General features: G+C 39.0%; 1 protein-coding gene across 4 annotated transcripts; it reads right to left on the bottom strand.

Annotated features, from left to right (window-relative positions):
* Window positions 1–111: 111 nt before the first annotated feature.
* On the bottom strand, window positions 112–26930 carry LOC127369693 (uncharacterized). Of its 4 annotated transcripts, none has more exons than XM_051411319.1 (11): window positions 26682–26930; window positions 21393–21477; window positions 19297–19458; window positions 15936–16133; window positions 15194–15352; window positions 14007–14087; window positions 13758–13899; window positions 13191–13235; window positions 10015–10482; window positions 8087–9603; window positions 112–5992 (listed from the first exon to the last, which is right to left on the bottom strand). In XM_051411319.1, the coding sequence occupies exons 1-11, from the start codon at window positions 26741–26743 to the stop codon at window positions 5951–5953; spliced, it is 2961 nt and encodes a 986-aa protein (XP_051267279.1). In that variant the 5' UTR covers window positions 26744–26930; the 3' UTR covers window positions 112–5950. The 4 variants fall into 4 exon arrangements, with proteins under 4 accessions (XP_051267279.1, XP_051267286.1, XP_051267262.1 ...); XM_051411326.1 differs by having other exon boundaries at window positions 21420–21477; XM_051411302.1 differs by lacking the exon at window positions 26682–26930 and having other exon boundaries at window positions 21393–21810.
* Between the last annotated feature and the right edge of the window lie 894 nt (window positions 26931–27824).

The following is a 27824-nucleotide window of genomic DNA, read 5'->3' as shown; positions in this document are numbered from 1 at the left end:
GGCCTACCGGTAAACTATTTGACCGTTTTGAGCAAGTGCTGTTCTATATTGTCAAGAAAAATGGAAATGGAAATGACTTAAAAAGAGACTCTCTGGATGAACCAGACCATGTGCCGGAATCATAGATGACTTTTATTTATTAATTTTGTCCAACACAGAACCTCACGTTTAGACAGCAACACATACAACATCTCACATAAATGTATTATCATCACAGGAAAAAAACACAGAAGTTGTTTTAAATATTATTTCACTCAACCATGGATTTTAAAGTGCATACATCTGTATCATAGAAAACATACACACTGCAAAAAATGAAAAGCTCCACAAGCAATTTTTTCTTCTCTGTCTCTGAACAGCTGCTTTCAATAACATCCTGATCATGTCCATGTCTCAGTCATGTTACAGCAGATTAACAGCCTGTAAATAAATAATTATATAAAAATAAATAATACATAAATAAATATCTGAACAACAACAAATAATTTAACTGCAATCTGGGTAAATAATAAAATAGCTTGCTTGCATTTTTACAGTGCACAGAATGAGATTCTATTGTGCTACATGTGCCTATGTACAGTGATACAGGTTCTCCAAAGTTAGGAAACAGACACCATTTATCAGTCAAAAACATGTTCTTTTGGTTTTGGGGAGTGGAAAGTTGATTTTCCATAACTCAGATGTAGAACACTCATACATTTCCACTCATGCTTTAGGAGGAATCTCCAGGAAGAAAATTGTGAAATGTTTTTAAATCTTTTGTACAGTTCTTTCAATCAGTAATATTGTCGTATAAATGACTGTAATTTGGATCGGTACCAGGAACCGGTTGGTTCATGTAACACAAACTGATCCCTTCGACAAACAGCTAATGGGATTTCTATATTGGATTTTGGACTGTTGCAGAAAATATGCACTGTGGCAAACAAAGGTTCATGAAACTTACATGTTTTTTGTAAGTATCATTGATAATTTCACTAATGAACACCACACGCCAGTTTTGAAGTGTAAATGCGACCACCACAAGTAAAAAGCTAATGTTAACTACACCATGGTCGCTTGACTTCCAACTTGTAATTAAATCTTGTAAATAAAATCTACAAGTTGGAAAGTTTGAGTTAAAATAGTTTGCAAAACGTGAGTGTACACAAATATGGGACAGCAGTATGGGTAGTTGGACTGACGATGTTATGAAGGTACCTTATATGGATGGAGATCTTACTGTCACATCATATGATTAAAAGAGGATTTCTATAAAGATGTGGTTATGGTTCTTGCTGTGGAGGCCCCTTATGTTCTGAAGTACTGATAAAAATAAAGATTCTTGCTAAGTGATATAACTTGGTCATCATCATGATGAAAGTCGACATTGTGTTAGGACAAAGAATACATTTTAAACTTAATAGAATACATCTCGACATGGGAATATAACATGTTGACATACATTAATGAGACAGTCAGACCCAAGCTTCATTCTCTTTCAGGTGGTTTGAAATGGAAGCAGAAAAATTACAAGGATATGATGACTGTATCATACAAACTATTCAATTCAATTCAATTCAGTTTTATTTGTATAGCGCCAATTCATAACAGAAGTTATCTCAGGACACTTTTCAAATAGAGCAGGTCTAGACCGAACTCTTTATAACATTATTGACAGAGACCCAACAGTACCACCATGAGCAAGACCTTGGCCATGGCGGCAAGGAAAAACTATTGAATTCTTACAAACAACAAATCAATGAGGATACCAGTAGGACCAGTATGTAGGTCAGGCAGTATGTCAATAGGCCAGTAGTTGGAGTGGCAGCATTTTTCTGTGTGCTTCTAACAAACTGAAAACTGTGATCATGGTTCACTAGAGTTTTACTTTGTTGGGATCACACTGGATTTCTGACTTGAACAAAATGTGGAATCAGTATAAAAAGGTATGGGAAACACTTTTCATGCGTTTCGATGTGTTTTGTCTTTGCATGATAAATGTTTAACTGTATGCTCAATCTAGGTTTCATTCCAGCCAAGGATGCAAAAGAAATGTCTATGTAAACTGACAATAGAATTGTTTCGTATTGTTTCGCAGTGCATTGTATCGTAGGGGATACAGTATATTGTCTCAATATTTATTATCGTAAGTGTCAATACCATATTAGTTATCCCATTTAATATCACTTGTTGTTTAAGGTTTTCTGGGCAGTTATGCAAATCACTGAGCGGGACTGCTTTGTTGAAAATCTGAATTTTTAGATGATGTTTATATCATTGTACAAACATCAACAAGATGTGCTTTCATCTGCTGGGTATTTCAGCGAATGAAATACCCAGCAAAAACAAGAAATTATGTCTGGTTATTTTATTTACTTATAATTTCTCAATATATTTTCCAGAAAATGGAATATATAGCAATATCTATAGATATCCTGGAATAAAATGACATATACTGTGGTAAAGGACTATCAGTGTCTGTGCCTGTAAAGCTATTGTACTGAATGAATGACAAATGTGATCTATTCAACAGAAAGCAACATTTAACTGAACATGACTTTGTAAAGAAGAGAGCACTGACAACTGGCTCACATGGATATATTCATATTCATATATCTACTAGATTTCCTCTTCCCGTATACACGTTCTAATGTCCTGGTTATACGGGACATGTACATTGAATACAGTGTCAAAATCACAGAATGCTTGCTCTTACAGGTTTCACAGTGTTGTCATGCAGTCATGGCAAAGTACTAATGAGGTAGGCATGAACTGAAACTTAATATTAACTGAAATGTTCCTTCAGTGACAGCTAAGTCTGTTCCAGTGTAAGGGTAGACTGTTGGACACACCAACATGCTATCATACATTCACATTATTCTTGTTTATAAGGATTATTATAAATATGTATATTTCACTGTATTTCATTTAATGTGCACTGCAGAAAGAAAGGAATTAGTTACACAGCCTTTGTGAACTGTTTCATACACAGGGCTGCAACTAACTAACAATTATTTTGATTATTGATTAATCTGTTGATTTTCTCAGTTTACTGTCAGAGGACTGAAGAAACCAGAAAATATTCAATTTTAAGAAGCTGAAATTTTTTTCATAAAAAAAAGAAAAGATGATTGATCAATTATCAAAAGGTTGGCAGTTAATTTAATAGTTGACAACTAATTGGCTAACGGTTGCTGCAGCTATAATCCATAACAATAAGAATGTATGAATTGACAGTGTAAAAGGGGTCACTTATACTGATGAAACAACAGATTATTATCACCTTAATCTGCAGCTGCCCTCGGCTTTACAGGGCTTTACAGCGAGATTAAGCTCATTGTTTAGCTGTCTGGCCACAACTTTAGAGATCTGATTCACTCGCACTGCTTTCAGAGCCTCATTTTCGGTCGCAGGGAGTTGCTAGAGACTAAAAACAGGGCTAAAAGAGTTACAATTAGATTTAGATTTATCCGGTGACACAAATGCAACTCCAAATGTCGCTATTGTTGCTCCCTAACTGCTGGATGTGTAAATAGGCAACAGTCTATCAACTGAAAAAGTGATATGTCAGTGTTGTGTTCACTTGTTTCTGCTGCCCCCAAGTGGCCAGTTATTGCAAAAGAATGTGTTACTACATGCAGTTTTATCTTAAACCATTCAACCAGCAGGACTAACTACTCTCCTCACCTAACCCAGAGCCATACATAGACAGAGTCTGGACACTGCAGTCTTCAGAGGCAGCCATAACTGAGTTGGCAGATTACACATAGCCCATTTCTGTCTGAGCTCACTCACCCTCTCTGATGTCTTTGGTTTGATGAGGGTAAACATGTTGGAATGATTTGCTTATTGGCCTATCAGACCTCCCTTTAGGTACCTGCCTGTAAGAAAGCTTTTGGCCCATTTCCGTACTGTTTTGTGCTATAAAGCAATAAAGCGCTGCTCGTGTCAGATCCTACCCACTTCCTGGTTCTAGCTGGGTCCCAATTCCATACTTTATACTAACTCTAAGCAACTTCAGTGTGCAGGGTGTTTACAATAATTTATATAATTTGAGTTTGCTGTTGATTACCCCACAATGCATGCAGAAATGAATGAGCTGTTCACAACTGAAAAGTTAAAGATAAAGCCGTGACACAGCTTCAGAACAACCCAGAAAACCAAACCAAGAGTAAAACCTCTCTAGCTTTGTTTGTAAAGGTTAATTGGTAGTGGCTTTCCAAAAATAGTGAATACAATGATTTAGGTATGATAGCTAAATTTGTTCTCTGCATTTGACCTACTAAGTGTTGGGGGCAATGGGCAGCCACTGTGCAGCGCCCGGGGACCAACTCCTATTCTAAAGCCAGGTTCTCACACTGTGCGGTGCACTGCAGGGAGGTCGTAGATGACCAGGGGGAAAACCTGGAGTAGAACTAAGTTTAATGAATATGATTTATGTAGGGGAAATAAAGAACAGCAGATGTTATCGTGCTGATCTTTACGGCATTACAATTCTGAACCAGCTGATATATTAGCTCAAGTTAACACTAATGTTACCCTTTTGAATTTCTTTCAGGGGTTTTCTAATATTTTGAGTCCTGTGTTTTTTGAGGAGACTCTTGTCCCCACAATGCAACATAATGCTTTTCACAGCAGTAAATTCGGACGAGAAAGACAGCTCAGAAAACAGATCTTTGGAAACAAAAGTTTTGCTCACTGTTTAGTTTAGTTTTTTTTAAAACTGGCAGTAGTATTTCAAAGTATATCTGTCTGCACATACTTCCACACCTATCCTTTTGTGTTAATAACAAACAGTTAGGAAAATCAATGACTTGTATCCTTACTACCAAAATAGTGCACAGTTAACATTAGTGGATAGTTCTTATGATTTAACATAAGTAAATGGTATGGAACTGGGACACTGGTGTCGTGAAATGCAGTCTAGAGGCCATTTAACATTGACAAAGTGATGATCTATTTGTTTAATGCTACTGATTATGATCTGAAAATCTCGCTCATGCTGACTCCCAGTGGTTAAATATCTCACCTTGCGGCAGTGATGTGCAGGTGACCTCCGGGATTTAGTGACATCACTGCTGGGTTTGGTTGCAGGTGCAGCGAAGCAAACTTCTGACCCCACCCATCAGTCATGCTGTGGTTAGAGGTGAAACAGGCTTGGAACTTGAAACCAGAGATGGCAGTGACACACTGCTTTTCAGCCTGCTCCTAAGGCACTCTTTAAGGAGCACCTTAAAGTAACTGATGACTGAAAACTCTGGGGCACGTTACCATGGCGATGGTACTGATATGCACTCACTGTACAACCCGACCAAACTCTATCTACAGCTGTCATCCAATTTAGTCCTAAAACTACTTATTGACTAGATAATCTTAAAACCACAATAGTAGAGTACGTAATATATACACATTTTATCTGTGTGACCACTTACACATGTTCCAACACCAAGCTCAAATCAAAATCGGGGAGATTTCTTCCATGGTGGACCAATTAGCCCTGTCAGAAAGCTCAACTAAAAGACTTAGAGGACACAGGAGTGTGTTGGCAGCTGATATTGTGAATAAATAACAGAAAATGTCAACCTTATGGTTAGTTGACAAGCATCATCTGGGAACAGGAAATCAGTTCTTTTCTTTAAGACCACCCTCAAAGAATGTTGTCATTTTCTATAAATCACTAAATAGACTGAAGCCGTGAGCCAGTCATGGTTAAATATTGTGGAGTATGCTGGACCCATGCTAGTGGGTTTTTACATCTTGCCTACAACTCGTCATTCCATTCAGACTAAAATGTTCCCTTCAAAAGCTCCAAACATACAAATGTCTAGAATTATTGCCATAAATAAAAGCAGAATCATCTATCCCTCCTGTCTTCCGTCCTCTTACTTCTCTCCTCATCCTCCTCATTGCTTGTGTTGATGTTGTTGTGGGAACCCTGCTGACATGGTGAACCCACGTTGGTTGGTGATCACTTGAGGTCGATGCCCTGGGACTGAGCCTTCTCCTTGGCCTGAAACAATGGACAGCATAATGATAAACGTGATTAGAAATTATACAAATTATAAGCCATGATATTTGAGATATAAAGTGGTTAAGCTGTTTGCTGATCTATAAAATGTCATCACTAATGGATCTCAGCACAATTGCGAAGAACAGCAAAACAACACTGTATTTTCTGCAAAACGTCAATGAGGGCGCATCCAATTACATCTTTTTGTAATCACATTAGATTAATTCAGCTGACACTTTTGTCTAAAGCCACTTCCAAGTATAATTTTTACAGGCAGGGTGCACTTAGGGTTACCACTCTTTATGAAAAAAATATAATTTTTCTTGACAATACAGGACTTAGATTTATCAGGTGACACAAATGTAACTCCAAATGTCGCTATTGTTGCTCCCTAACTGCTGGATGTCTAAATATGCAACCATCTATCAACAAAAATTGATATGTCAGTGTTGAGTTCACTTTCTGCTCACATATGGTCATAATTTACCGGCATTTAATGATGCAGGGTTCAAGATAAAGTGTCTGAGGTTCATTTCAGTCAGTTTGCTTTTGTGGCACTCCTGGCTGTTTTCACCACAGTCGATCATTCTGCTGCCATCTCTACAGTTTTCTTCTAACTGTAACATTAATTCTGCCATCCATCCAAGTCCATAAGTAAGTTCAAAATCAAGAAAATTTGTAAATTAAGTTAACACCGCTGTGCATGTGCATATCAACGACTAAAACAAATGCAAAGGTGATCATTAAAGGATTTTATGCATGTAGATATGACATATCTACAGCTGGTGTGTCCAGGATATTTGGTCATTTTAATCAATTTCCAAGTTTTTCCATGATGAAAACTAGTCTCTAAATTTCCAGAATTCCAGGTTTTCCAGGATGAGTGGGAACCCTGGCACTATGTGCATAAAGGTTGCTTGGTAAAGCAGAAAATAAATAATTTCAGAGGGTATACTATTGACTATGACTATTAGTCACCTTTCTCAGTCTGTAGCCATGCTAGCTGCTCTGTCAGACTGTCCTCAGGCACAGCAGTGCTTTCAGCTAATAGCATACTAACATGCTTGCTTTCACACTGCTAACATGCTGATGTTTAGCAAGTATAATGTTTACCATATTTACCATCTTTGTTTAGCTTGTTAGAATGCTAATCTTTGCAAATGTGCATTACACAAAAGTGTACCTGCAGCTGATAAGAATGACATTTGTTTTGCAGGAATAAACACATTCTTTCAAAATATCATTTATACTATCATTGCAGGTCATAAACCAAGCTACCAAACCAATTTGAGCTGGTGATGGCACTAGGTCAATGGATCAGTTAATTCAACAATTCATCTTGTGGGGGGGCATGAAGGTTTCGACCATATTACATGGCAATCCAATCCATGTCAACCTGTTGGTGGCGCTATAGGAAAAGTCAGGGACTCACCAAAATCATTAGGTATTATCCTCCATAGACTATGAATGTCTGTACAAATTTTTTTATCTAAATCCATCATGTAGTTCTTGATATATTTTAGTCTAAACCAAGGTGGTAAACCATACAAGTATGCCTTAAAATACACCTGTGTTCTAGAGCTCAGTGACTGGATGTTGCAGTCCTATACCAATATCATCATTCGATTTTTTTCTTTTCGAAGTTATAACAATTATTCTTATTGGCAAATGTGTTTCTTAACATATCCCATTTATATTTTATAGCTGAAACGTGTGCTCTCTGGTGGACACTATATGTAATTTAGACACTACTGAAGGCGTGACTAGGTCCCTATAATAATTAGTTGTGGTTTGACTAAAGATCACAAACTATGAAAAAAGTGACCAGGAGGAACCAACAAAAGAAGAATCAGATCCGGTCCAAAGGAGAGCCAAGCACAGTCAGACCCATTCTGATTAGACTGAAGCACACAAAATGTGGTTGAAACAGAACCAAATACAACCGGACCTTGGCAAACCCAGTTACAACGAATATAATCTTGACATGGACCAATTTGAGGGTCGGGTCTCGGATACTGAACTGGAGTGGACCCATAAAGACCTGTATTCAGGAGTTTACTTATGTGAGTTGAATGCGTTTGGTTTTCAACTCACCCTGAGCGAAGGCCGAGGAGGCCTAACAGGTCTGACTGGTCGTACTGGCTCTGCTACTGGATTTGCCTGCCTTCTGTCCAGAGGCTCTAGGTCGTCCGCTACATCAGGACAACCGATGTATCCGCCAGCCCCGAACACTGAACCCAGGTCACCTTCTAACAAGTTGTGACTCATGGGAGCATTGGATGTAGCAAAGTCCTGGTTAGCGGACATGTTCCTGACAGCCATGTTGAGGGTGTCAGCAGTACTGGTGGTAGTGCAGATACTGGTGTTACTGAGTTCAAGTCCTAGCAGGTCCTCTGATGCCACATCACTGTCTGAGCTGTTATTGGTGGGACTGACATTGAGCTCTGGTTCCACACTGCATTGGTTATTATTTGCTTCGGGGAAAACTTCCTTACTCAACAAGTCCAGCACCTCCTGGTTGTCATGGCTACCTAAGTTTAGCAATTCCTGATCATCATTGCTACTGAGATGCAGGAGTTCCTGGTTGTCGTGGCCACCTGAAACTAGAACTTCCTGATTTTCTTTGCTGTCAAAATCCAGTAGTTCTTGGTTGCCATGGTCCACTTCCAGCACTTCCTGATTTTCAGGATGGGAGAAATCCAGCAGTTCCTGATTGCCATGGCTACAAGGTTCCAGCACTTCTTGGTTGTCATAGTTACAAGGTTCAAGTAGTTCCTCAAAGGTGATATTGCGATAGGTTTCCACCACCTCCTGGTTGTCATGACTGCAGAGATCCAGAAGTTCCTGGTTTTCATTGCTAACTAACTCCCTGTTGTCAAGGCTAGAAGGTTCCAGCACTTCTTGGTTTCCATTGTTACACAAATCCAGCAGTTCCTGGTTATTGTGGCTACAATGTTCAAGCACTTCTTGGTTTTCATGGGTATGAGGTTCCAGTACTTCCTGGTTGCTATAGTTAGGGGGTTCTACTTGCTCATTGTTGTCATAGGTGCAAAGGTCCATTGCCTCCTGGTTATCATGGCCACAGACTTCCAGTACCTCCTGGTTCCCTTCCTCAGGGCTGAGCTTAAAGCCATAAGGGTCAGAGTCCCGTGCAATCTGTGAGGAAGTGATGTCAAACCCATACGAATCAAAGTCCAGTTGATCTGGTTGAGATGCGGATGGCTCAGGGTCAAAGGTCAGATCGTTTTCAGCAGGTTCTGGACTCAGCTCAGCTTCATCCGGGTCTAAGAGGGTGTGACTAGAATGCTCTGGACTGAGTTTAAACCCGTATGGGTCAAAGGAAGACTGACTGGTTGGTTCATAGCTCAATTCAAAGCTCAGCTCTCTGTTCTGATCTGAGTCAGGCTGGATGAAGAAGTCCTGGGAATCTAGCGAGTTTTGGGGAGTTGCAGGGTTTCCGGGTTCCTCTTTGATGTTGCTTACCCATTCTGCCCCCTGACAGGAGGTAACATCATGTGAGAGAGTTTCTTCTATGTCACCTGTCAAATCTGGTTCCATCAGGACTTGTTTCTTGAGCTCAGGGACAGCCTGAGCTGAAACAGAACTCATACCTAGGAGAAGAAAACAATGAGGGGTCAAGGCAAAAAGTATAAGCCATCAGGGTGAGAATTTTCAGGACCCTAAAAAGCAACAAAATAAAATTGAAATCATTAAAATGACACTAAGTTTGCATACGTTATAATTTGAAACACTATCGTTAAATGTTTATAAGTCTATAAAAAGCCAGCAGGTTTAATGATATGTAGAAAAACATATCATATAAATTAAAATTAAATAACAAAATATGTATACGTGTACTACATAAATTACTGTAATATTGTTTTATTTTATTGCTGTATAATCGTTCTTTGATGCTTAGATTATTAATGTATCTATCTATTAATCTAACAGCTCAACAGTGACCATATTAAGTGGCATGAAACATGAGTTAAAATTTGGAAATGGATTTATGTATAAAGTACCTTGTTCCAGTCCTTGCGTTGCCTCTACGATAGCATCTCCAGCTAGAGATCCCAGACTGTGTTCTTCTATGTCAGAGGGAGGGGAGACAGCGCCAAGGTCCAGCTCATACCCATTAGGGTCTGATTCTACAGAATACTGACCCTGGGACCTCCAGCCCTGGATGGGATCCAGCCCAAGCTCCTCTGATGAGCTCTGAATGGGTTTAAATCCATGAGAATCATCAACTACAGCGATGGCGTCCAGGTCCTCTCGGCTGTAGCTGATCTCTATGTCGCTGTCTTCGTCGGGGAATTCAGACTCAAAGCACTGAGTTCCTGTTGAGGCTTTGTTTTCAGCACAGGAGAGACTGGTGTCTGCCTCATCCCCAACATTTCCCGCCCCTCCATCAGTGCCGATGGTCGCCTCTGGGAACAAAATGTCTGCTGCAAACGGATCACTGCCTTTGAAAGGGTCTGAAGTGAATCCATCTGGCAAACAGATTATTTAACAAAAGCTTATTGGAATGCCAGTTATAATGTTACATCTGTCCGACTTTCATTTAATAATTTCTATCATGGAAAACAAAGAAAAAGTCTAGTCAGAGTTGTGTCAGCAGCAGATAGAAATCCTTTATCTAAAAGTAGCGGTAGTAATACCACAATGAAAAAATGCATGCATTCAAAATCTTACATCAGTAAAACTGAATTAAAAGTGAAGTGTTGAGTAAATGCACTTACATGCAACTACTCTAAAAGTATTTTTTTTATGGTTTGTGATTTGGGACGATTTGGTTATCTCCTGATTGGATCACAACACTTTGATTGCCAATTTAATATATATTGTTATTATTATTCTACAAGTATTGTGATTCGATATTACAATTTATTATGATTTTTGTTTTCTTTTTTTAACAATAGACAATGAGAAAAAGGTCAATCATACACTTGGCGATGGCAGCAAGGAAAAACTTCCTTTTAAGAGGCAGAAACCTCGGACAGACCCCAGCTCTAGGTGGGTGGCCGTCTTTTTCGTTTGTTAAAGCTCCTGTATTTGGAGAGACAGTGATACCTGTTGATGGCAGTTGATGATTAATTTTGTTTCTAATAGAAATAATGTTATCATAAAAGAAGCTCATAAAGTCGTTGCTACTTAAGGTTATGGCGATACGTGGCTCAATAGAGCTGTGACTCTCTGTCAGCCTGGCTACAGTGCTGAAGAGGAACCTGGGGTTGTTTTTATTTTCTTCTATTAACCCTTAGGGGTTCCTAAAATCACACATCTGTTCCTAAGGCAATAAACTGCCACCTTCGCAAAAACTGCTGTAAAAATCTTATAAATCAATATTTTTTTCTACTTTAAATGAGTCAATCTTTTAAAACTACTCCAGCTTGAAATATAGATATCAAATAGATATCATATTTTGGATATTTTAACCCTTTAAAGGCCAATATGTTTACATAACTCCGCTGTTGTGGAAAGTCTCAGAATTTGTTTGAGACCAGTTATTTTTCCATTTTTTGAAGTCAATTTTGCTGCTGCTTCGTCAATTTCATCTTCAGATGAGTTTTCAGATGAGTCAGGGGTAGACACCAGATTATCTGTCTCTACCTCTGAGGCCTCCTCCGTGGAGGAATCAGAGTCCTCAGAGGAGGAGGATGAGGATAAGGAGCCATCTTCGCTCTTGGAGCCCATGATTATTTCAAGTGCCTCCTGTGTGCTGTAATGCCTTGCCATCTCTAAAATGACTACTCCCTCACTACTGCTCATACTTATAACCATGACTGCAGTGCACCTGCATCAACAGCCTGAACAACAGCCTGAACGAGAACCCAAACAAAGTCACATTTCTTTTGGTTCTCGCCACTCATAGTTTTTATTATTGAATTAGTTTATAATTCAATAATAAGAGATTCTAAGAGAAAAGACTTGTGAAGTTGGGCACGCACGCACGCACGCACGCACGCACGCACGCACGCAGCACGCACGCACGCACGCACGCACACACACACACACACATTTCAGTAGGCACCCTGGCAGAAAACAGTAAAAAGTGTGAAATTGTGCTGCATGCTTTGAATGGGAAAAAGTAATGCAATGTGGTGGATTAATATAAAAAATTAAAATTGAAAGCTTATAGACTAAAATGAAATCTTAACATAAAGGAATGCATTCGTTTATGTTAAGATAAACATGGGATCAAAAATGGTGTTTTGAATGGTTGTCAATGCGGCAGTTTTCTGCCGTAGGAACGTATGTGTGGGTTTGTGCGTAGCTTAGCCATTTTAAGCTAATTTAAGGAACTAACACCAGAATTTTAAACAAAATGCAAAATAACCTTTGGCAAGTTTGAGCTTCATTCATTGAACACAGCCAAAATAGCATGAAAATAAAAAACGGAATGGTAGAAAAATGTACCCAGGAAGGGTTAACACTGTCAGATAGACATCTGCTGCAGGAAGTTTTGCCTAATGGCTTATAATCTAATAGTATGAATTCAAAAGTTATTAAATAATGGTCAGATAGGAAAGGATTATGTGGGAAGACTATTAAATGTTCAATATCAATGCCATATAATAGAACAAGGTCAAGAGTGTGATTAAAACAATGAGTTGGTTTATTTACACTCTGACAGAAGCCAATTGAGTCTATTAATGATATAAATGCGTTACTAAGGCTGTCATTGTCAACATCCACATGAATATTAAAATCACCTACAATAATTACTTTATCTGATTTAAGGACTAAACTTGATAAAAACTCTGAGAATTCAGATATAAAATCAGAGTACGGTCCAGGAGCGCGGTACACTATAACAAATAGAACTGGCTGCAGTGTTTTCCAGTTTGGGTGAGAAAGACTAAGAACAAGGCTTTCAAATGAATTATAATTTAGTTAAGGTTCAGGATCAATTAAAATGCTTGAATTATATATGGCTGCTACTCCACCAGGAATGTGAGTATTAAAAATGACTGGGGTGGGTGGGGGGGCGTGGATTCATTCATCAACATACTCTTCGTGGCACAGCCAGGTCTCAGTAAGACAAAGTAAATCAATATCATAAGCTGATATTAATTCATTCACTAGAACTTATTTTATTTTCATTTTGTCATCTCCTCTAACAAAATGTCCAGAACAAGATCCTTACCTCCACTTAAAGTATCAAGTAAAATAAGGTTACTTGTACAATATTACTCACCAGATGAGTCAGTTTTAGGGAACAAGTCTTCATTGAAGAGGTCGTCTACAGATCAAGTAAGAAAGAAATAGAAAAAGTCACTATATACAACCAACCAAGCAAAAAAACAGAAAAAGAAAAGAGTACAGCATATATTCAGCACAGGGTACACATGCTGGCTCTAATGATGCTATAATGACACATTATACAGGCACTGTGCATACACAGTACTCATTGCTTTCGACAAACCCAAAATGGTGGAAAAAGTAATACACATACAATTATGTTCTGGAGAAAAATTAGTTCAACAGTGATTGTAGAGAAAAGAAGTACTAAAGAGGAGCAAGGTGGTATTTTAGTTTGGAAGATTTTACAATTAAAATCTCCAGGGGATGTTCTTGACTTTGTCCCATATTTTCAAGCTAGGTTACATTAAAAACTTGGGATGGGGCTAAGGCTTGTGTGAAGGTGAGATACAGTAAGAGGGTGGTGCAGTGTACATTCAATCTAGGAGATTAAATCTATACTTGATTTGGTTACCAAAAGGTTCAGTGAAATAGTAGTTTAGGTTCTGTGACTGATACATACGGTCGAAGGGGTCAGCTTGGTAGAAATCCAATTGGCTGAGAGGGTTTGGGTTAATAGTGGACTCTTCCTTCTCTCTCTCATTTTCTCCTGTGTTGTTGATCTCCCCCTCCTCTGGGTCATCCTCTATGTCCGATCTGTCTATCTGTGAAACATGAAAACACACCCAGGAGGACATGTTATCTAAACAGTGACCACTGCTGGCTGGTAGTCCTATGTTAGACTGGTTGACAGTGTGATCAGTGAAGCTACCCTTGGTGAGCTGGTCCCACTGTCATCTACTTCTTCCCTGGTGTCCGCTAGATTATTGCAGAAAGACGAGCCACTGGCCCTCTGGTAGCCACCCACACAGAAACAGAGAAACAAACACAGAGAGAGACAGAGAAAAGTAAGTGCAACTGGATCAATGGGATAAAGGTAGTCACACCTACTATACTGTACAGTTGTTTAATGAAGACTTTTCCTTTCTTGATATTTGGTGAGTTTATTTTGGTTACTGAAGTTGTTAGCGCTTGTTACATGTAGAAAAGCTGCCACTCATCTCCCAGCGGCAACTAATGGGGCAGGGGGCACTGGTGTAGCACATGCGCATATAAACACGAATGTATCGGCAGTTGCAGATTGTTGGACTGATGGTGGCCAGACAGGTGGAAAATTTTAACATATCACCATAACGTTAAAGAGTGCCTACCCAGTTTGAAGCATAGGGCCACTGAGCAAGCTGCCATATTCGCGTATTTGAGTGAGGAGTAGGACTCCGTTGTCATGTTGATGTGTGGTTGGGCAAAGGTTGTGGTGGAGAAAATGAATATAAATCAACCTTTAATCTACAGAAATCTTACTGATGTTAAGAGTGAGTGTTCAATATACATACATACATACTACTACTACTACTACTACTACTACTACTAATACAAATAATAATAATAACAATAACAATAATAATAATAATTCCACATAAATCGTATTTAATGACCTGTTGGATTGATAATATCATTAGTGGGATGGTTTTCTTCTTTTTCTTGCTTCTGTCTTCAAGGTGCCCTCATTACAGGAGCATCCTGTTTTCAGCAATCAAACTTGTTTGGAAACTTTTCTCATTTCTCCGAACTAGAGGACTGCCCATACAGGCACAAGTGTGGATCCCAGATCTATGAGATTTGTTTGGGACAAATATGAAATATATATGTAAACTGTGCAAAAGCCTCATAGCCTGCATGAGCCCTTAGTAGTGAACTGGAATAAAGTTTGGGGACTTGTGCGAAATGTCTCCTTAGTATAGGTCATGAGCCAAAACACTGGATCCTACACTTCCCATAATGCAACACGATCTTGTCCTTTAGACCCTCATGGTCTGGTAAATGCCAATGTCCAACTCCACATCCCCAGTCTGCAAGAGTCCACAGTGTTGTTTACTCAGCATGATTGCTGTGATTTACCATTATCAGGTCAGCATAGGCGGGCAGTGATTGGCTCCTTCCCCATGGCCTCATAGGAAGCGGATCATCTTCAGTGGTGTCTGCGGGAGATGCTGACTCCTCCAGCTGGCTTTCTGGAGTGACTGCACCTCCTGACAGCGAACACAAAGTGTGCTCCTCCTACACGAAAGACATGAAAACAGAGATAGATTTAGACTGATTTCTCTTTAAAGGTTATATAAAGTATGCGATTTAGAATGATGGTGTCCTGAGCAGGGAATGACATCACAACCTCTCTCTCTCCAGTCTGTTTCCATAGCTGGTGTTTCCTCGTGTTCAAATTACAGATTTTATTCTGTTCAATAAGTGATTTAGGGGTTTAATCCAACCATTCAAATGGGATGAATTTCTTTCAGAATGAGACACTTTTTTCAGATAAAGATGTGGCTGAGCTCTTATTCTGATTGTTAGAGAAGTCAAAGGCTCCATCGAAACATAGATATGAGAAGTGTTAAGTCTACTTTCTTTGAATCCTGCTTTTAATTAAAATCAGTAAATGAAACAAAAACATTAGACATTAACACATTATAGTGAGGACACTGCACAGGTTCAGTCTGGTTTTAAGCTAAGTGATGAAAATACACTTTCAATATTCAAAAAATATTCATAATGTATAATACATCTTTTTGTTATGATCACATTATGGACATCACACACACCCACACACACACACACACACACAGATGTAAACATCCTCTTTTACCTGCAGGATCTCTTCATAGGACTGCCTGATGGAGTCTTGTAGAGGAGTGTTCCTCTCTCCAGCCTCCTCCACCTTCCTCTTGGCCTGCTTCACCTCTTCTCTCAGCTTCTTAAGCCTCCACCTGGCTCTGGCAAGCTCCCTCTCATACTCCTCCACCTGGCTCTCCTTCTGCACCTCGTCCGCCTGCAGAGACAGGATCTGGCAAAGAAAGGACAGAGGGCCAGTCCAGTGTTGGTATTATTTATTAGTTTAAAGCATGTCTGAATCAGCTTTCACCAGGGCCCTATCAGTTCCAAGTCCCACTGTGCTTAAACAATCTTGGGTAACACTTTATAATGAGTACACACTATTAAGCATTAGTTAAGCATGAATAAATACTGAATTCATCATTTATAACGCATGAATACACATTAGTATGTAGTTTATAAACACAGTTAAAAATGTTTTATTCATCATTGATAAGCACATTAGTTATGGATTAGTAAATACTGAATTCATCATTTATAAAGCATGATTCTGCTGTAAATAGTCATTACTATGTGGTTTATAATCACAGTTATAAATGTTTTACTCTTCATTGTACTGTACATTTCTACATGCACTTGCACATCCACTATTCAGACATGTATTAATGATTAGTGACTGTGTTAGCAGATGTTCTATAAAACTCACAACAAATTCCTTTTCTAATGATGGCCTATAAACAGTTATTAATGCAGGAATTCACAGTTACAAAGCACTTACTACTTGTTAATTAAGTATTTTGCACGAGCTCATCTAAAGTGAGCACTATCTATGGCTTATTAAGCATTTACAAATGAGATATAAAGGCTGACAATGCCTCGAGACTCACAAAATGTTCAGTTATCTTAACAGACAAAGGAGAGACACAACACAAAGGGATATAGAACATATTGTATTGATATTTACTGCAACTTCCCAACATATTGTATGAAGACGAACAAGGCTGGTTTATGAAGACATGCTATTGTTGTGATCTTCTCTGTTTGGGACGTGGACGTTGACCCGCCTCAGCACGTCATCAACGTGATGACGTGCTGAGAGCGGATGTTACGTCATGTTTACGTTAACTCTCAGAAGTTTCTGACAGTGCAGCCAAGGGGAGCATGGAGGAGCACATTGGAGTCGGCGGCCGTCAGCGGCACTAGTGGAGAGTATGTGTCTTTGTTTGGTAGCACACATTATGGTTGAAAGCTAACGTTAGCTTGTCAGCAGCTGCAGGTGTTTGCTCTCGCTCCCCGACTCACGTTACTAATGTTAGCCAATCGGGTGTAAATAATCAATTGTTTCTTTTCTAATGTGACATGTGACATCTAGTGGCAGTACATTTTGTATATATAACCATAGAGCGTTAAACTCACTCTGTGGGATGGTAAATGTGTATGCAACATTTTAGTACGTGTTAGTACAGTTACAGTCAATGCACTGTTTTTTTTTCTTTTTGGAATGACTAAGCCCCTTCACCTAATGTCTGGCCATCACATTATAAGAACAGATGGCCAACATGGCCTGGTAATATTAGAGGGATTATTAGGCCAGTGGCAAAATGCTAGAGTAAATATGCACACATTGAGGCATGCGAATGAGAGTGAAAGCTGTCTTGGTACTGCAGCAGTGCTGACTCTCAGTCACCTCACCATTAGTTTACCACATCATTAAAGATGGCAGGTTTATAAACAACATTTTCTGTCTGTTGACATACATGCTTTCCTGCATCCTATAGACAAAAGTACCAGCACATAATGTCTCTATAAAGGGTATACGCTTGGTTACTAGCCAATTACATTTAACAATAATAATAATAATAATAATAATAATAATAATAATAATAACTCAAGTGACGTTTACTGTTGCAGTTGCTGTTAGGGTTATGATTTTGACATTGAAACAACATGGTTTTTCAGTTGAAAAGACAGTCAAAAGTAAAAGTTTTTTCAATGACTATTGATATAACATTCACATTTAGACCATGTTTCACTTGGATTTGCAATGGTGACATTCTATTGGATCCTGAAACCACATCCAAATTTCTAATTTGAAAGCCAGTATAAATATAAGAACCTGCCTCACACAGAACTTAAACCAGTCTCTTTCAGGGAGGTCCCATGATCAACCCACTGATACACCACACCTTCTTGATGGAATAGCTGCTACTTATACTACACTTCTAGACTATGTACTTACATTTCCTAAGCTTTCTGGAAAAACAGTCGAAGACCAATTTCTCACAATACTGTAAGTCCTGGTGCATACACCTTCAGAATAGTTGATGCTGTAAGCAATTCTATACTATTTTACATGAATGTACAGAACTTCTTCCATTACAATGTATTGGCAGCTTTCTTATTTATGACATTTTATATTAAACATGAAACAAATGAGCTGAAAAAGAGGTCTTAGTTGGATATCACCCAGTTTTAATACCCTGCTCAGTACAAATCTTGGTATGGACTAAATGGTTTTTTTTAATTTATTTTTTTTAATCATTTTAATCCCTAAAATTAAATATCCTGTATTACTAGGGCCCCTTAGTAAAGTGTGAAGTGATTATCAAGAAATATCTGAAGTAGTGTCCAATCCAAGCCTCAAACTATTATGACATCACACATTGGTTTGAAGCCTCAATTTCAGCATTTCTTTGCAGCCGGCAGCAGTGACGTAGTGCTTGTTGCTTATTGCCTGCACTTGGTTTCAACTCTTGTTTATCTTATATTCCAGCTAAACAGTACACTATTTGTCACTGTTTGTGAAATGGTTTTAGGGGAGAAATAGTCAATGCAGTAACAGAATCTTGATTGATATCTGATCAGCACTGCCTAGTTTGAAAGTTTGGTACGTTGAGCTGGACAGACTCACTGAGAATGACTTGTCAATCGCAAGGTAGCCTCGCCCTAAAGCATACCCTGCTTTATGGTCTGTTTTACTCTAAATGGGACCATCAGTTACTAAATGAACATCATGCTGTATGGAAGAAGACTGAAACTAGAGATTGAGACTATAAACTTATTTGGAAACTGTTTACTGAGCTAATAAATCAAGTGAGAAGTAGGGTCATTTTCTATTTCATTACATGCAACTGGGCTTCCTTTTGCCATGAATGGAGCTGCCCCCTGCTGGCCATTAGAAAAAATGCAAAATGATCAATGTTCAAATCATAAATCTGTCAATAAAGTAAACATGGACTTCAGCATCACAGACTGTAACAGAGGCAGCATTTTAAACTCACCTGCACATCAGTTATTTGTTTATATGTACACATTCTGTATTTAATTAATTGAAGATGTATTCATGCAGTTTACAGTGAGAAAGAACTAGCTGTACAGCAGTAGGTCATCATTACCTGTTGACTCTCTTCATAGCAGAGCTGTCTAGTTGCCTTTATTTGTTCTATCAGCTTCTCTTTGTGTTTCTCTAATTTAACTAGAGTCTCCTCCAGCTCCTTGCGGTCCGACTGCTGCTCCTGAAGCTCCAAGTTCTCCACCGCCACTGCATTCTCCAGCTCCTATAATAACACACACACACACACACACACACACACACACACACACACACACACACACACACACACACACACACACAGACACACACACAGTTCAGGATTTAAGAATGATTCAAACTCATCTGTGGAAGGATGATACATGCATGGAGAGGTACAAACACACACACACACACACACACACACACACACACACACACACACACACACACACACACACACACACACACAGAGGTGGGAAATGGAGACTGAAATGTGCTTTCAATACAACCAGATGATCCTATATAGGTAATCAGTGACTTGATTTGCCCTCAATGCACAATCACATTAACATGTACCGTGCTCACCTCCACATGAAATCAACTGCAGGTTCAAATATAGTAAGATTTTGTGTAAGAAGAACAGCTTGTCTGTTTTATCCACACTGTAAAACAATTTTAAAAACTCATAATTTCAAGGCAACTGTCCTCACTAAATGTTTCAATTTTAACAAAGTCTTTAAATACATTTTGAAAGGTTTTGCTGACCTCTGATCTTTTCTGAGATAAGTTACTTTTCTTCATTAAAAGGCTTAAATCTTTTAAGTTTTTATTTTACGTTTTCTTAAAGTTACTAAGTTATTTTAAAAAACACTGAGCTGTGAACCAAATCTTTTATTATTTGGGTGCTTGAAAATTAATTTCATATATTATCGATCAACATATCAAATATTTATATTAAAAAATGAAAAAAAATTGTAAAGCTTTTCTCTTCTAAAGGGGAATAGTAAATTATCATTATTATTATTTGTTTATTTCAAAACAAAAAAATCTGTGTGTGTCGTAGTATAGTTTAGCTCAAAGACTGGAAGCAGGGAGAGCTCCAGAATCTGTGGAAAAATATATGACCAAGGTTTTGGCATCATAAAGGTTCTGGACCAATCAGGTTTGAGCAGGCTTTGGTTTGTTTGTGTGCAGGTAAACAGTCCATGTGGAGAGCAAAAGAGGCAGAACACACTGGCCAAAAAGCAATCCCATTGGCTATCATCTGACAAAGATTTAGCTTTTTGTTAAAGCTGCAGTAGGTAACGTTTATGAAAAATAACTTTATGTCATTTTTTTTCATTTGTCATTTTTGTCGTATTTTCTAAAACCTTCACTATATCCTGACAGAATTACATGAGACAGATAATCTTCTTAAAATCTGCTTCCTCTGCCTCCTCCTAGTGCTCCTAATGGGCCACTCAGAGTAAAAACAACCAATCAGAGCCAAGGAAGACATTTGATTGATGTGTCTCAGTCCCAGGTTGTCAAATGCTGACCCTTTGAGTTAGTGGTTCGACCCAGAGCGTCTTTTGCAGCTTTAACTTATTATGCAAATGTATCTTTCTCACCATTCCATCATATCAATTTGCTAATCAGACTGCAGAGGATTTGTTGGCCTGGTTTATCCGCTTTCGGGATATCTACTGGCTACACCGGAAGCCCTGAAAACATTGGCTGTTGTGCCCATTATCACAAGATAGCTGATGATTCCAACATTGGTGCCGCTCAACCTTTTGACACATTTTGCGGCAAAATTTGCATGCCTTCCTGTCAGAAAAAAAGTCTACAGAGTCTATCTTCCCAAATGTGTATACTTGCAGGGTTTCTCATTACTAGAGTAATCCAGTGATTGGTTTTGGCACAGGACCTGGCTACAGGACCAGACCCGATTTGCACTGAGCATGTGTGTATCCACAGCTTTATCCAGTCTGAGACTAGTCCTACAGCATCATGACATCACATGAAAGCATCATGGGAAATGCAGTGATGGTGGAGTCCAAACTACAAACACACATATGATTTATGTCCTGTCCACATGATTTAACAAACTCAAATGAATATGATACCAACACAAAACACACATACACACATATAAAAACCAAACACACACACACACACACACACACACACACACACCAGCGCTAGATGCTGCGGTCTTCTTACTCTGATCTCGGCTGCCTTGGCGAGGGCTCTCTCGTCAGTTTCCACGACGTCTGTGTCCCTGGGAGACGACCAGCAGAGAAAACATGAGTGTTTCAGAAGGGAGGAGAGGGAGCACTCATTCTTCCAGTCTGCCTTCCCTCCATCATGCCCTCCTTCCCATGATCCCTCTATTTTTTCCTGCTGCACTGCTGGCTCCTCCATTGCTGCCCTCGCTAGCTGTCTCTACACTGCAGAGGAGGTGGAGCTGCCTCTGTCAAAGTGTCTGTGGGTGTGTGTCTGTGTGTGTGTGTGGTGATCAATGCACACATGCAGACTGCACCAATGTGAGGATGGCAAGAGAGAGGGGGATGAGTCAGAGTGAAGGCAGTAGAGTAGGCTTTCCATCCGTAAGACAATTTATTTCCTCTCCTCTACTCTCCTCCCCCCTCCTTCTTTCCCTCCTACCATTGCGCTGCTTCTCTACTCCTCACACATCTCTTACCTCCTCCTTTATTTCCTTCTCCTCCTCCATTACCATCACTGGCCACTGCAGTATGCATCGGTCCAAACACACACACACACACACACACACACACACACACACACACACACACACACACACAACAAAAAAAGCTGCAACTAAGCCATTCATAAAAATACCAGGGAGCAGAGAGGCAGCACAGGCAAACATCGCCAATCAATGAATAAAAAATCACAAATGTATTTTTAAAATGTCACCATTTCTTTCTTGCTTCAATCAACACGAGTCGTGAATTTATTAGAAGGTTCATGATTTACAGTTACTATTGATCACTGCTTACTATAATCTAATCTAATTAAAGAGGCACTCTACCATAAAACATGTTTTTTGAACTAAATTATATGACTACACTGTGATGAAACACATCAATGCTGCTGTTAATATCAACATTCTTACCATTTCTATGGAAATCTGCATTTTATGGTTTGAAATTGCCCCAGCAAACCATCTACTGTTTTAATTCACTCTGTACCATGCAAGGCCACATAAAAAAAATGTTAACGTCTCCAATCAGTGGAGGGCGTCCCACCTGCCCCAGCCTCTGCTTTGAGTGGGAGTCTGTGAAACCGCTGTGCTCATTATCTAATCTATGCTGATGGAGACACATCATTCACAGGAATTTCTTCTTTGCGATCTTTACCTTCATCCCACACAATGACATTCCCCTCCACAGACACACACACATACCGGACAGTTAGCCTCTCTGAGTTGCTAGCTTAGCTACAACACAGCCTTTAGCTCAGCTACAACACAGCTGCTAGCTCAGCTACAACACAGCCAACACACAGAAACCTTTACAACAGTGTGAACGAGCCTCCAGCAGACTCTGTGTTTCCAGCACGGACATTGAGTCTGACAGCAGCTGCTCGTGGCCGGTAAGCTCTGACTACCAGCTCACTGTTCCTGCTACACTGCTGTGGTCAGTGTGTTAATCACTCCAGTCGCTGTTAAAACCATGCCCCTTAAAGTCACTGTCCTTTGCAGGTCTCTAATGCATTTTTTTTAAAGGGAGGGAGCTAGCAGAATGGAGGGGTCTAGTTACACTTTAAAGTATGCATGTGTGTATTGTATTATTATGAAAACATAATATTTTTTTGTTATTGTTTAGATGTGAGAGACCCCCAACAATAGAATTGTATTTGTAATTGTACATATTGTACATTTAACAGTATAACAGCACAAAGAAGCTAACAGCTGCCTTTGTAATTAAACATGGCTAACAGTTATTCAACACTTTCACACACAATAAATGTTACAGGCAGAATGGTGACCAGGAAAAAGAGTGATGTATGGAAATATTTCTAATGTAGATAAAAAGAATGTGCATGTAACATTAAACATTATAGAACAACCACTTTGATGATGAACTATTTGTGGATTAAGCACAAGGAGTGAACAGCAAAGACGGATAAGAGGCAACCTCTTATTACGTCATTGGCTAATGTTAGCAGTGTGAGCAAGCGCCACAATTCAGCAAGCTGATGCCGTTTGTTAAGCTAGAGTACAAGCTACCAACAACGACAAAAGTGTAGAATATGCGTGAGGAAGGAGTGGGGAAATTTAAGGTTGATTTGAACTTTTTAGCAATAGTCTACAGAGCAAAGTGGCAGCAGATGAAAAGGTAAACCAGCCACAGTTTTTTTACCAGCCAAATCACTGAATTATTGCCACATCTTAATGTTAGTGGATATCTTTTTTTTGTCTTCATGTCGGCTAATCTTTAGTGTCTGTGCAGCGCAGAAAGGTAAGATTTTGTGGGGTTATGCTCGAATATGGAAATGACTTAAAATGCCCATTCTTAAGAATGACAGGCAGTTTAACAAAATCTACACTAGAAATAAAAGTACATGCTTAAACTGATGTATTTAATATATTAATTATGATTGCCACAGATTCTCATTATTGATAAATGTGCCATAAAATGTATTCTCTGAATTAATCTAATAATAATAATAATAGTTTTTCTAAATAGTAAAAAGTACCCATTACATATTTTTTTAAGATCCCACATCAACATGGGTTTAGTCCAAAACCAAAACATATTCCTTTTGACAAAACCTCACGTTTGAAAAGGTGGAACCAGAGAATGTTCAGTATTTTTGCCGAAAAAAGACTAATGCCTAATACTGATAAATCAATTCTGAACAGTTGATTAGTTTTCTGGTGAATTGATTAAGTAATTAAAGCTCCGAAATGTATGCACAAAATTATAATGAACTATATTGGACATCCTTGGGGTTTTGAACACAGCTCACAAATTAGACATGTGATTAGTCATGAGTATTAAGGCTGTCGCGATAAATTCCCTTGTGGGGATTTAGGATGCCTCACTAGGTATGCGGTATTATAGACATTTTTGTTGTTTGAACTGAGAGGTACGCAGTAGCACTGCATGTCAGACAGAAGCTCTGGAACACTTTCTTGTCTTAAAAAACAAAGACTGAACATTTATGTTGCGATGTGACGTCACGTGCGGTTGCCCTCGTCTTGTCAATAGTGCTGTATTTCATTATTTCGACAGCCCTAACAGGCATGTCCATTTTGTCCCTTTGAGTCTGAGCTTGACAGCGTGAGCAGTTTCTACTGTACAGCTACTGTGTCACTATGATTTGAGCTGCTGTCCACAACTGTAACACAAGCCTGCAGAAGAGTGCTGATGTTAACCTAGTTACTGCTGGGATTCCTTCCTGCATTCAGCCATCGACATTTAGGTTGAAAATACCACTCTTCTGATCTGTTAAAAGAATTAAATGGATCAGAATCACTTGAACAACAATTGATTTAAATGCTTTAATTTGCAATAAGCGTGCCTCAACAACAGACATTATATTTGATATGAACTGCAGCTGTGTACTTCAGTTGACTCAGCATAGGTCTGCTGCTACTGCCACTGCTGACCTTCAAGTTAACTTGTATTGCTATATTGCTTGAGCAGTTTAAGCATCGGAAGCACTGGAAGATTCTTTCTGACACAACATTAAATGATTCATTGGCAATAGCAGAATATATTTGATCTGGTCTATTAATATGTTAAGTGTTTCCATTAACAATCTTCAGCTATTATTATGAAGAGCTAAACAATAGCTGGCTATGGCCAATGTTGTTTTTGCAACAACAAAAAAGAAACATTGATCCATCTTTATCAAAATATTTTTAAACTTCTCTTACCAAAAACCCTCTTACACACTATTATTCAATGTTGCTTTGAAGAAGGAATAATCCACTCAAAGTTTCCATAGGTCACTTTCAGAAATCACCCCTCGATAGTGACACCAGTGGCCATTTAGTGAACTGCAGTCACCATCCTGCGGCTCACACTCCGTACACAGTCCGCAAGCATTGGCCAAAATTAGTTTTGCAAGCTAACGTTGGCCAACTATAATATTCACTCGGATAGTATTTTCCTAGTGATAATGTTATGTGCACGCAAGCTAAGGGTAGCCAACCAGCTGTAACCCAGCCACGCTGAATAACATTATTTGACACTGGCTGTCATGCAAAGCCTACCGATAAAGCAACCTACAAATGACGAGCCAGTAAATTACTTAAATACATAAAATACCTCAGAATCTTAAGTCTTTTGGGAAATATCTAGGCTTATATTTTATATATTATTATTATATAGTAAGTGATGTTAATAAATACTTTACATACTGTTGTTGTATGTTTTGGATTTGCAAACTAACTAGTGAAATGTAGTGGACTAAAAAGTACAACAGCTCCCTCTGAAATATTGTGGAGTCATAGAATAGGATACTAAGGTAAAGAGAGAAAAGCTTGTGACAAATTCACATACACTATTAAGTAAGTGTACTTACCCTCCACTGTAGGTAGGCTCAGTGGTTCAAAATCTGTTTTCAGAAAGGATTGTTTGGCATTTTTAGCTAACCTTTTCAACTATTTATCTGTTTTTTGCTATTTTGATCATTTTTCCACTTTTATAATTTTTCTCAATTAGTTTTAACTCGTTTTTCCGACAATTCATCTGTTACTTTTTTATACTTGGACCATTTATCAATTTTTAGTTGATTTATTCAATCATTTCCTACATTTTAGCTAACTATATCGACATTTTAATTGTTGTTGTTGTCGTCTTCGATCATATATCGATATTTAGATGCTCTTTTTCATTTATTCATGCATTTAATATGATAATAATTTAACTGTTACTTTTTTTCTATCTTGACCATCTATTTGTAGATGATTTGTTCAACCAAGTACACATCTTTAACTCATTGTATCGACAATTTATCCATTACTTTTAGCTATTAGACTTTAGCTCGTATACAAACTCTTCATGTACTTAACACCTGCTATCCAGGTGAATTATATATATATATATATATAAGTGTACCTCTTCCTTCATGTTACTCCACAATCTTTCACCCCGGTAACTGCAGAGGTATCCTATGGAGTCATGGCTGACATATACCCGTGATTGGGAGCCGCTGTAGGCTAAATGATGTTACATTTGGCACATCCCATACTAATGAACGTTAGGTTCATTTAGCTCGTCTGCTAAATCTCTCAGAAACCTGGGACAGGCCCTGAGCTGCTGTAGCCTACACTATTTTCACTTAAAGCCTAAACCTGAATTATGGGTGTTCTAAGTTTAACGAGTAGCCTCCACTTACGACTTAGTTAGTTTAAAGTTTAAAATCCCTTTAAAATAATAAAACAATAGGACTCGTGCGAGTGTAAAACACTCACTCTTTCCAGAAGAGCTTTAACGGTAATTTTACCCTTCATCCTTCGGGTTTGTCGCTCGCGGTGTCCTCAGGCAGTCCAGGATAAAACGCATCATTACTGCAGTGCTCGCGCTCTCATTCTCCGGCTCTCGCCTCCGTTACAAACAGGGCTCGCGCTTCTGGGAGATTAGCGAGCCGTCCCCCAGCGCCCAGCCTTCACTCTGTTAACTAGTGACCGTAACCGTGGGGGGTGGAAAGTGAAATCCCGGTTATCTGTGACCGAGTGCGGTCAGACCAGCTGCAATAAAGGTATAAATTACGCAAATAAAAAGAACTTCCTGTTCAGCCTTTCAAAGTAAGACCGCGCCGTATGACTATTCAATTGTAGGATGAACAAGACAAGCGCATACGACAACTGAAGTGACAGAAAGAAAACATAATGCATCATTATACGATTTTTGTTTTCCATTGTGACATCTGAGTTCTGTCCACTCTCTATATGTCGCCGTTTAACCATGTAAATGCTGCTTTTATGTTGAAGGAAAATCCAAACTGTTTCCGGTACGTGTAGTTAGCTTGATGCAGGTCTCGCACTGCTCCTCTGTCGCATCCCTGTGGTATTGTCAGTCCACAAAAAGTAATTACATAATCATTTATCCTGCTGAAAAACAGTATGCACTATAAAACTGTATTCTGAATAGATTCTCTTAATGTGTAATGGAAACCTAAAGTGTCAGGAATGGAGTGACCTTTTCCTTAAGCTTATTCTGTTCAAAAGATATGGAAGGTCATATGCCTACATCTTGTGCACTTGTGACAACCATCCACATCCTGCGGTTGGTAGTAACACACTGTGTGGTTGTTGTCCCTATGTTATTTTAAAGACCTATTATGTAACATTTCAATATTTTCTTTGGGGGGGGGTGACACACATCAAAGGGCCACAGGTCGGAATCAAACTCATGGCCACTGCATCAAGGACTCAGCCTTGGTACATGGGGTGCCAGCTCTACCAGCTGAGCCACCAGAACACCAAGTTCAGTCAGACAACTCACGTTTGAAATATTTATTACAGCAGTATAGCATATTTAGATTTTGGTGTCTAGGCTTCGACCTCATGAGCAAGTGATGAGCAAATACATTAAAGCCTAGCCGCAGCCGCCTACAGGTGGATGCTGGGTTGGTGGTGGGTCTTAC

Source organism: Dicentrarchus labrax, unplaced genomic scaffold (genome assembly GCF_905237075.1).
Source record: "Dicentrarchus labrax unplaced genomic scaffold, dlabrax2021, whole genome shotgun sequence".
Classification (NCBI taxonomy): Eukaryota; Metazoa; Chordata; class Actinopteri; family Moronidae; genus Dicentrarchus; species Dicentrarchus labrax.
This window is presented reverse-complemented; position numbering and strand designations above follow the sequence as displayed.